Raw genomic sequence first — 10,921 nt, 5'->3', positions numbered from 1 at the left:
AACCACATGGTTGTGTGTAAGGAACTTTGTTACCCTGAATCTCACTTTGTTTCATACGTAGTGGGCGTGTGCTTTCATTCCTACAGAAACAAAGTCTTGTAACATTCCCAAGTAAATGTGGTAACTGGCTCCTTTAGCATATCTGCTCCCTAGAGCTGTTTCTTGTGTGTAATAACTACTATGTCAACCCTTTTCATACCAAGGCCCATGAGAACTGAGCATAAAAATCAGCCCTTGTTATTTGAGGGGTTAAAGAAACTAGTAATAATACTGCTTGTCTTAACATCTTACATAGCATAAAACATTGAATGTCATTCGTAAAAATTCATGTCCTTGTTTTGTGACGTCACTGATTGCTAAGCAACGACTTCCATCCAATTCATCTTCTCAAATCGATGATATGCAATTCCACACCATATAAGGCCATCCTGTGATTCTTTACAATATTAAGGCTTGTCTGGCTGCAGCATTTTCCATTGATGGGACCATAGGTAATGTTTTTTGTGATATTTGGACACATTTCAATCATGATTATGAAACATCTGTGCTTTCCATGTTCAAGTGACTCTACAAAGTGTCCACATAATAATGACAATAAATCGTGGTGAGCCTTACCTTTGTTAGATCCTTGATTTTTTTTGTTAGTTCAAACTACATAAGACGTAAAGAGAATATGTCGATAAAGGTTAAACATCTAGGTAATAAGATAAGCCAAAAAGCAAGTACTCAAGTAACTGGGTATGATTTTGGAAATGGTCAGACGTTTTATACAACCATCCACTGATCCAGTGTTTTTCGTCAGTGACGAGTAACTGCTTTTTGGTGTAGCAGGAAGAGAATAGTTGTGGGCATTATTTCGGTATATTTTTACGTATACATTTCTATTTTTCGTTTCCACAAACAGCCCCGGTTTGGAAATGTGACGTTAGCCTAACTCACCCTCACACTCAGGGTTGACATCGCGGCAAAGCCTAACGATATCACCCCTGACAATTCAGCCAGGATATTTGGGTATTTGGGGCGCCCTGCTTATGAATATTAATGAGCTTGCCTGAATTGTCGCGGGCCAATCAGCGACCGGATTGCAAGTTTCGAAGAAACAGCGTACGGCGCGGCGTGTACAAAGATCTGTTTATCTTTGCGTGATGGTAATGTTTTTTTTTTCGTATGCTAGGTCGGTATACGGTGATGCCGTGGTTACCCTATACCCACAGAACCGACAAATGTTAACTTTGGTACCTGATAAAGACGTCTGGACGCTGAAAGAACGTTACGCCGGTACTGTTATCTTGCTCTTGAATATTAATGAGTCGCCTTATATGGCGCCTTTTTTTTTTTTTTTTTATATTTATTGCATTTCAAATAAACAGAAATAACAGAAGAATACATAATGACAATAGAGATGGAGACAATAACTGAGACAAAACATAAACATAAACCACGGATCCAAAAATAGATAACAATACTACAGCGGGAAGAAAATAATACCAACCAAATAAACTAATACAGCAGTATAAGGTAGTATCGTTTACATAAGAAAAGTAACATCAGTGTAAATCAATGGTAAACTTTAAACAAGAATAATCTCAAATAAAGTACAGACACATAAGAAACCATCAATACAACATTTCGCTTCAAATACTAGTGAAAATAATTGAATAATGCAAAACCACAAGAGTAGCAAAAGACAAAAAGAAAATAGAGGGGTTTAAGAAATGATGTGAAGTATTTCTCCCCATTTACTGTAGTGAACTGCCAATTTGTTCTTTCTGGAAGCTATTATAAATTCCAATTTGTAAGAAGTCTTAATATATGAGATAAAATGGTTTAATGATAGGTGTTTTTCTTGCTGTTTGTAAATAAAAAATTTTGCCATTAATATTAGTGTATTGTTCAGCCTAGGGGAATTTACTGTTAGATCACCCAAAATTACACTTGCTAAATCTATGTGTAATGGTTCACTCGATACTCGTTCGTGCCATTTCTTAACATCTCTCCAAAATTGGGAAACTCTTGGACATTCCCAAAATAGATGCAGTGTATCTTCTTGCTCATTTCCACAGTGTATGCAAATAGGGCTGTCCGAGAGTTTCCAAATATATAACATTTTTCTGGTAGGTAGAAATTTATGTAACATCCTAAATTGGAAAAATCTTAGTCTCGGACATATTGTAGTCCTGTATATCAGTCTAAAAACTTGTTTCCATGGTATTATTATGTCAAGTATTTCTTCCCAATATGTTTGGATTTTAACTGGGGTTTGGACTACGTTATTTGTTAAAAGAGTTGTCATGTATATATCTTTATTTATCTTACGTGCCCCCAACCAGGAATAGTTTGTTATGAAGGGTGCATTAGGTCCTATAGTAAGTGGTTTATCCTTAAGATGTCTTTTCCAGGTGCTTGGGATAGCGGAGATTATTTGATTATATTCCATCATTTGAAGAGTTTTCCCAAATTTCAGCGATAATTCCTTATATGACAAAAATTTTCCATTTGTATCTAAAAGGTCACTTATAAATAATATTTGACCAGTAGCTTGCTTTCTAAAGTGAATAGGCTTGCTGTCTATAGTAATATTTGAGTTGAGCCATAAAAGCTGTGATTGTATGTCCTGGTGTGTTTCAGGTGGCTTAAATTGGAAGGAAAGCCATGCTTTAAGGGCATTGATGAAGAAAGGACTAACAGACCGAGAAAACTTAGTAAAAATACAGTCTATATGATATTTAGATAATTGCAAGAAAGGGTAAAGTTTACATACAGGATCTGGGAAATCAGTCAAGTATTTACTTAAAGGTGTTTTTGCTTGCCATAGTCTAGGTATCCACGATGCCTTACGAGTGAGATCAAAAGTGGGTAAGTGTATTAATTTCAGACCACCACAGTCATAGGTGTTATATATAACCTTGCGTTTAATCTTTTCTGGGCGCCCATTCCAAATGAAATTGAATATCTTTTTCTCATACTCCTTAAAGAACTTGGCGCTAGGAGAAGGTAATGCCATGAATAGATATGTAAATTGTGATACTATTAGAGAGTTCACCAAGGCAATTTTACCAAAAAGTGTTAAGGAATGTCCTCTCCAGGGGAGCAAGATCTTGTCTATCTTAGCTAGTTTTGTCCAGTAATTCTGATCTAATTTTTCGGTATAACCAGTTGTGCCTAAACCCAGCATAATCCCTAGAAGTTGTACAGGGCCATTAGTCCATTTGATAGGAAGATCACAAGGGAGAGAAAAAGTTGTGTTTTTTAAAGAGCCTATTCTTAAAATCGTACATTTGTCAAAGTTCGGTTTTAAGCCAGAAATTATTGAAAAATTCTTTAAATCTTCAACGAGGGCTACAAAAGATTGTGCTTCGGGTTGCAGAGGAAAATTAGAATCATCAGCTAACTGTGAGACCTTGGTTTCCAGGGTGTGTATCTTAAGTCCTTTTATGTGTTCGTTGGTCCTGATTACCCTATACCCACAGAACCGACAAATGTTAACTTTGGTACCTGATAAAGACGTCTGGACGCTGAAAGAACGTTACGCCGGTACTGTTATCTTGCTCTTGAATATTAATGAGTCGCCTTATATGGCGCCTTTCCGAGCTTTCGACAACAAAAAGCCAGTTGGTTAGAAGCCACGCCCCAAATACCCAAATATCCTGGCTGAATTGTCAGGGGTGATATCGTTAGGCTTTGCCGCGATGTCAACCCTGAGTGTGAGGGTGGCCTAACTTGGCATATCGGTTAGGGCTGCACCCATCTCAGGAGGGATGTAAAATGGGGGTCCTGTATTTGACTTATAATCTAGGAGGTGAGGGGAGAAGGGCTAGCAACTATTCCCTGTGATATTATGATATACCCTGCTACTGAAACAGCCATGTGCCACTGGGTACGTTTGGAGGTAAAGAGGTTGGTAGGTGTCATTGATAACTTAGATGTCAGGATTTTTCTGTTTCCATTGAGGAATCCGTAGGAAAACTGGCCACAGAAGACATAACCAGAGAGAATTACTTGATCCTGATTTCCCACATGTGCTCGGGATGTGGCTTTCCCAAAAGATGGTGTCCAATTAACGTCGTATCGGAAAGAAGTCCCTTACCAAAGATAGGTGCTCATTTTCACAAAATACCTTTTCCCAGGTGTGCAAGGTCGGGGCATGCCATGAACATAAAAGAAAATTCTTCATCTTTATTTATGCAAGTAATACAGCAGATGTATTTCATGGGTTCACAGTAGCAGTTAGCAGTCCTTGACAGGTGACTGGAAAGTCTATCTGCTGCAGTGTGTAATATTTCCGCATCGCGGCGCTGCTGACCCGTGGCGCTCGGGCCCACCTTGCCTACGTGACCGACCGAACAACACGCCGCGATCTCTCTGGGTTCCGGCCAGGATCAAGGCAGGCATCCGTACCGCAAATTGCGTGCCAACAGCCGGGGCAGAACGGATCTGCGCTCAAATGTTTCGCAGATGCGCGATGCTGTCTAGAGTTTAATCCCCACCGGGGAAAGGGAGGGAAGTCCGCCCTGCCAACACTACCACTGCAGCCTGGCTCGCCTCAGGCCATGGCATTCATCGCTTTGTAACTCGTTGGTAGATCGGTCAATGATCAATTTGTTCGCCGCGATTGGGGGAGGTTCGTGTTGGGAGCGGGGTGAGGGAGAATGGGGAGGGAGCGATCAATGTTGGTGTGAGGGGAGGGAGTGGTGCCAAGGCCTCTTGGAGGAACTGAAAGTATCGTAGTTTCTCCCAAGTTCACGTTGAAATGCACTTCTTACTTTAAATCTCTGTTATTCAAAATACATCGTCTGGACGAAACGTCTGGTGATATCTTTTTGATCAAGAAGTCCAACCTGATTTAATGGTGCATGAACATTGGAATTGGTCTTTTCTCAAACACCAGGTACTTTTGATATCATCACTAACTTGTTTAACGTTAGCGTTTGTTTTTGAATGTTGGTGACTTGGTGTAATTTTTTTTACCGTAGGAGAAAAGGGCGAATGAATAATTAAATCTAAAAGCGTATCATTTGCAAAATTCTATCTTTTTGTCCGTATGGCAAAACTTTCTACTGTCATGTTGAAATTCAATAAATTAACCCTGACCTTGGTGGTTGAAAAACCATTCACCTTGACCCCGTAAGGGTTCTTTGCTCGCTGGCACGGACAATTCCTTCGATGAACTTGGGCCATTGAGGTTATCTTGATAAACCCTCCATGCTTAGACGGGGAAATAATTTAACACGTTTATATGTTTAACGTCAGTTTGGCCGTGAGGGACAGGCATTTGACAACTCGACGATCTCCCCTCTATCATTAACGTACCGTCCCCGACCCATCAATCCTTTACCATGGAGTTGACGACAAGCCAGAAGAACGCGCGTTCGATTTTTACCTAAACTTCTCTCTCGGACAATTCTGTTTGTCTCAAAACTTTCAAATTTAGTCTCCTGGACTGTATGTAGAAAAGCAAACCGAGACAGCTATTTTAGGGTCGAAATTGGCCCTCTTCAGCAAGAGAACTGCGAAGCTCCGCCTTTTTTAATTAACCTTTGTTTGGCTTCTGCCATGCCCCGCCACCCAGTGCGGTCCTACAAGGCGGGGTTTTAATCCTGGACGGAGGACGAGTGCTCACACACAGCACAGCTTATTCCCTCCTGTTTAAACAAGCAAATTAATGCTCGTTGCCACGGCAACCATTGATCCGGTATCACGGAGCTCGGCCGTACTGTCAACACGCGGCCGAGTATTTGTGTGCACACGTGTGTCAACCTTCACACCTGGCACACACCTGGCGGCAGTACGCCATGCAAATCAGCCCCCGCATACTTCGGGTCCCTTCCCGGCACCTCCGCGATCTCTGCCCGCTCTCTCGCCCCCTGCCCCCCTCCCCCCCCATGCAGCCCACCACACATTCCAACCCTTTCCACCCCCCAACAGACTGCGTGCCTCTCTACTGCCTTTGTTCGCGCTATTTGTATTATTTATCCCAACTCCCAGCACCACAGGCGGCAAGTTGTTGTCTGCGCTAGGGTCCAAAACTCCCCGCAGCGCTGCTAGAGTTTCCCACCTTCTACCTCAATGCGAACGGACACGGTGAAAACACAAACCATATCCATGCAGAGTTCGAGCTATAACATACGCTACAACCTCTGTGGTTTACAAACTGGATATACAGCCAAACACGATCGCAACAGTTCGTACAGTGAAACAGATTTCCGTGGGTTGTATGTCTTCTCTTCTTTTCTTTCCACGGCGCGCTGTCATCATATATTAGCATTCGAAAAGACCTACTGTTGGCCATCCCAGTGGGATATATTTGATGACTGAGGCCGCTTTGGTGTAGAGCGCCAAGGGAACGGTCACACAAGCACGTTTTCTAATTCACTCACAGTTTACCCTTTGAACAAATACTGAAAGGGGCCTTTGTGCCGCCGAGCACACGAAAGATATCTAAAATAGCCCAATAGGTGATAAGGAATCGCAATAGGTGAGATAATCTCCCGTGCGGGTATTTGGGATCCCAAATCTGGTTTACATACGGGACGGCCGGAACAGAGTTGTACACTGAAACCTAATAGCTGCCCAAGGCACATGTTATAAGGTTCTTAGGAAACCCAACACTGAACAACAAGCTTACAAGGAACCAAACACACAAACACTGTCATACTTGCGACGACACAACACCTTTTCTTTAACGTTTCTTTATTTTTTACAACTTCCTTAGAAGAGGAATACTTTTAGTAAGTCTTTTTGAATAATTTAAAATATACAACTATACCTAACATGCCAGTAGGAGAGAGGGGAGGGCGCAGGTTTTCTTAACAACAAGAACCGAACTGAGGTAAACTGAACCGAACCGCCATGTTGGAATGGCAACTGCAAGGTGACTAACAATAAGGTTAGACTGGGGGGTTCAAACGCCATCTGGGTTGGACAGAACAGTTTGGAAGGGAAGAATTTTTCCTATTCATTTCAAGTCTGCAGCACCATAACAGGTTTTTCCAACCCTTAAAAATGAAAAGCAGTTTTTTTTTAAACCCTAACAAATGTAAATATGAGAGTATGTGGTGTCAACTCAGGGACAAGCCAAGAAATATATGAAGGGTGGTTGTACAATTTTCCTGGAAGCAAATTCTCAAAATTTCAAATTCTTTTTTGAATTTATCCTTCCCATGTACTGATCTGAGTTTTTCACCCAACTAAAATGACACAATTCCCCAGCCCTCCACCCCTAAAATATCCTTCTTGGTTTGTATCTGAGTTAAACTGGCCCTCATGTTTTTCTATCCCCTTGTATTCTCAGACTTCTACTCCAATACTTCAGAAATAGGTCTCGTTCTGCTTACGACCAACTAGTCGTAATTTTACAACTTCGATCTACATATAAATGTTAGGTGTTCCAGTGGTCAGTAGAAGAGGAGGTAGGGAGGTAGAGAGGAAAGTTCTGAGACGTGTTCTGAAGCGTTTATAAGTTATTTTCCTCGCTCTAGTCGGCTTGGGGAAAGGGTTTGTACAGGTACTATGAGGGGTGCCTTCGCTACTAATGCTACTACCGTAATTATCAATAGTAGAAAAAGCCCAGCACAACATATTCTTCTCAACATATGTACATCTGTCGTGTGCTGTGAGAGTTGTATATAAAGTCTTTTTTATAATTGAAATATATATTAGATTATTATATTAGTTATGTTACAAAATATGACCAATTAGTTAATAAAATTATACACGAGATGAGTAACATGTACAGGGAGAGCGTCCGTCTGGGGAGAGTTCTCGACGGGGCACTGTTGACTGGCGTTTGTGAAACGTTGAGGTGAGACTCTATCGTTCTGTTTCGGTGAGTTCTCCCGGGGTTCGGATGCAATCTATTCACATCCTCAAGCGCGCTCTTAGCTGCTAGGGTGAAGTTGGCGTCTCCCGTGGTCATGAGGTCAAACACACAGGAATCCAGGTAGAAGTCTGTCACGTTGCTCTGCCGGCATTTCGCTATCGCCAAATCCTTGGGCATGGCGACCTCGCTACGGTGAAGCACCGTGTTCGAAGACTGCGGCGGGTGCTTCAGGAACTCCACGTAGTCTATTCTCTCGCTCAGCGGGCATCCTTTCACGCACAGCTGCAGCCCATCCTCGTCAACATTACCCGTGTTTATCACGTCCTCAGGCATCCGGATCGCAAACGTTAAGTAGTTCCCGATCTGGCGCAGCACGATGGTGGTATCGATGTACCGGATGTGGATCTCCACGTGCCTGCCCGGCACCCGAACGTCGAGCACGAGGCTGCGGATTCCGTTCGGGCCGCCACTGCGCGTTCCGTCAGCGAAGGCATCCGGGAGGTTGTTCTGCTGCGCCTGGTAGACCTTTTCCCGCGCACATTCCGCCACCTCTCCCTTCACAATCACCGTCAGCTGCAGGGGAACAGAAAATAAGTTAGATATTGCAGAAAAGATTTAACAAGTGCTATCTAACACTCAAAAACCATGGCCATAACACGTGAAGTACACATAATATCAAAACTGGAGGGGGAGGTAATAATGCAAAAGAGCCTTCAAAACACACAGTTGGTTTTCATAGTACAAAAAAATGATCTATACAACTAGACGAAGTTTACTGTGCATTTACAGAAGAGATGTATCGTATATCATACTGTCAACCTTCTTAAATCAAGTTATATATAGTTTGTAATAACCAGGTGGACAAGACTGAGTATAAAATATTATTCATTTCTGTATAAACTTCATAAATGTATCAAGATTGGTGGTTGTTGTTTTGACTAAATTTGTTGTGAATAAAAAGGAGACGAGAACTTGTGTGAGAAGGTTGAATAACAGTTTTGACTATATAATACAAATTTAACTTGATGAGTTTGTCTTGTAAATGTTCACTAAATTTGTTGTGAGGAAAAGGTAAAAATGGGAATGTCTGTAAAAGGTAAAGTCTAAAAGGCTATACAGCATTACAAGATATCAACTTCCTCTGGTAACAATCCATGACTTCAAAATTTCTTGTGAAAACTTAAATCTCTGTGTGAGGGGATTATTTTTAACCTTGAATTCTGTAAAGTTGAGTCTAACAGGAACCCAGCTGTGCTGCAAAAGGAAAAGGTCTGGTTTCTGCATTTCCTGTGAGTTGTTTTCTTTTTAGGGGGGCTATGTAAACAATAATAGGTCAAAATTACCATGAAAAAAACTTGTGTGGCAAACAACTGAAGCAATGAATATTTTACAGATAAGCCCGCACATGCCAGTGTGGGCAACAGTGGAAGCAATTGTCCTCATTTCAGGGTTTTTACAGTGAAATACAAGAAGCCAAAACAAGAGTCACACTTTAATTTCGATAATACTTCAACAGTGGTCAACGACAGTTTTGAAACAATGCCTTCACAATCACAGCAAAAAGTTTTCCTTCCATCGCCCCTTTCTCAGAGTGCTTATCCAGTGAATATGTAAATTGGTTTGGTCATTGTGATAAGCCTTTTTTCCTCTATCTTCTTATCTAACAACACAACAGATTTGCCAGTGAATAGCTATCAGCTGACTCAACAAGACACATTTCCAGTAAAATTTCTAGAATACCCCCTCCCACAGATTATACCTGGTTTGTCCCTAGGTGTTCCAAAAGGGGTCAGATTGAATGACATTTAACCTGCAAGTGTCAAGGTGGACTGGAAGAAACTTCAGATATGAATGCAAATTTCGGGACACTTCTAGGCTAGATAAATATGCCTATCATATCGTTTGTTGTTGTAATTTCTTTTGATATGTTAAAGTCAACAATACCAGAACAGTACTGGGGAAAAAACAATCCCCCCCTTTTGGGCTTCTGACTCTTGTATTACTAATGTCATTATTGCCTACATGGGTGGCATTTAATTTCTAAATGCAAACTTTCAGTGGTTGTCAGGGATACGGCAACCAGGCATCTAAACTACTTCTTTTGCATGAAAGCACAATGATTCTTTCATGGATCAAGAATTATTTGGTCAACTTCATTCATACAGGAGAAATTCAAAATGTTGCTAAAACTGTGTTTCTTTTACTAGAATATAAAATGTACAACAGCAACCAAATCCAAACCCTGGGCATAAATGACTTGTCAATTTAGTATTCTTCTCTTTCACAAACTATAGACTTCAATATATTTATGATTTCAACAAAAATATATCTTTGATGGAATGGTAAAAACTAAAATAAAATCATTTTCTGGAAAGTCAAAAATTGCAAATCAAAAACCTAAATTTATGATTTGTCAGATATTTTCTATTTCATTTAAAAGGAGACCATCACAATAAGATCATGCCAGTGCAAGTCGTCATGTTTGTCATACAAAGTTGTCATTCAAGAAATATGATGCCGAATTAGGCCAGCTTAGAATCTAATCAGCGAAAATAGGTCATCTTCTACTGATTCGCTCACTGCTTGTTTATCCAAGCCGTGTTCCGACTTGTGCACGCTTTTGTTCTAGTGCAGTTTGGGGGAGAGAGTTACAGGTTCGGCCACTGAAGTGAGCTCTTCAAAATCACTTCGGATGACTCCAATTCAAGACCGAAGTGGTCTTCTCTCGCTACAAAATGCTGTGTATATTTTTACCGTCGTATTGAGGAGAATGCATGAGAACGAAGTGGTGTTTGGAGTGGGTTATACATATTTCATGCACGTTATCAAGGGCTGTGAATTGCCCATTCTCGAGTGGGCTCGAAGGGCTGCCCACCATTTGTGTTGTGCTACAGTACAGCTACAACAAGACTTTTTTCCTCTCCCTTTCCGTACTGTACACAGAAGGTACGCGGCGAGCTGAACTTTGGCATCGCCGTGTTCCAACAGCCCGGCCGGTAAACAGGAGGCTTAGTATTAACCTTGTAACCCAACCCGGGGGTACTTTGTGAGGCGCAGGTTTGGGGAATGTGTTTTTAGCTAGCCCAGGGCAAAAAACTCGGC

At 41.4% G+C, this 10,921-nt stretch overlaps 1 protein-coding gene across 1 annotated transcript; it reads right to left on the bottom strand.

Annotated features, from left to right (window-relative positions):
* Positions 1-6,672: 6,672 nt before the first annotated feature.
* On the bottom strand, positions 6,673-10,712 carry LOC118409670 (repulsive guidance molecule A-like). The gene is made up of 4 exons (XM_035810853.1): positions 10,650-10,712; positions 10,557-10,561; positions 9,878-9,885; positions 6,673-8,394 (listed from the first exon to the last, which is right to left on the bottom strand). Exons 1-4 carry the CDS (start codon positions 10,695-10,697, stop codon positions 7,673-7,675), a joined length of 783 nt encoding a protein of 260 aa, XP_035666746.1. The 5' UTR covers positions 10,698-10,712; the 3' UTR covers positions 6,673-7,672.
* Positions 10,713-10,921: the final 209 nt, after the last annotated feature.

This window comes from Branchiostoma floridae, chromosome 2 (assembly GCF_000003815.2).
Source record: "Branchiostoma floridae strain S238N-H82 chromosome 2, Bfl_VNyyK, whole genome shotgun sequence".
Taxonomy (NCBI): Eukaryota; Metazoa; Chordata; class Leptocardii; order Amphioxiformes; family Branchiostomatidae; genus Branchiostoma; species Branchiostoma floridae.
The sequence above is the reverse complement of the archived record's forward strand: the minus strand, read 5'-3'. Positions and strand labels throughout refer to the sequence as shown.

What these genes read in the sequence shown, in the direction of transcription:
- LOC118409670 (XM_035810853.1), bottom strand. Translation starts at nt 10,697, where the DNA reads ATGGTGGGCAGCCCTTCGAGCCCACTCGAGAATGGGCAATTCACAGCC.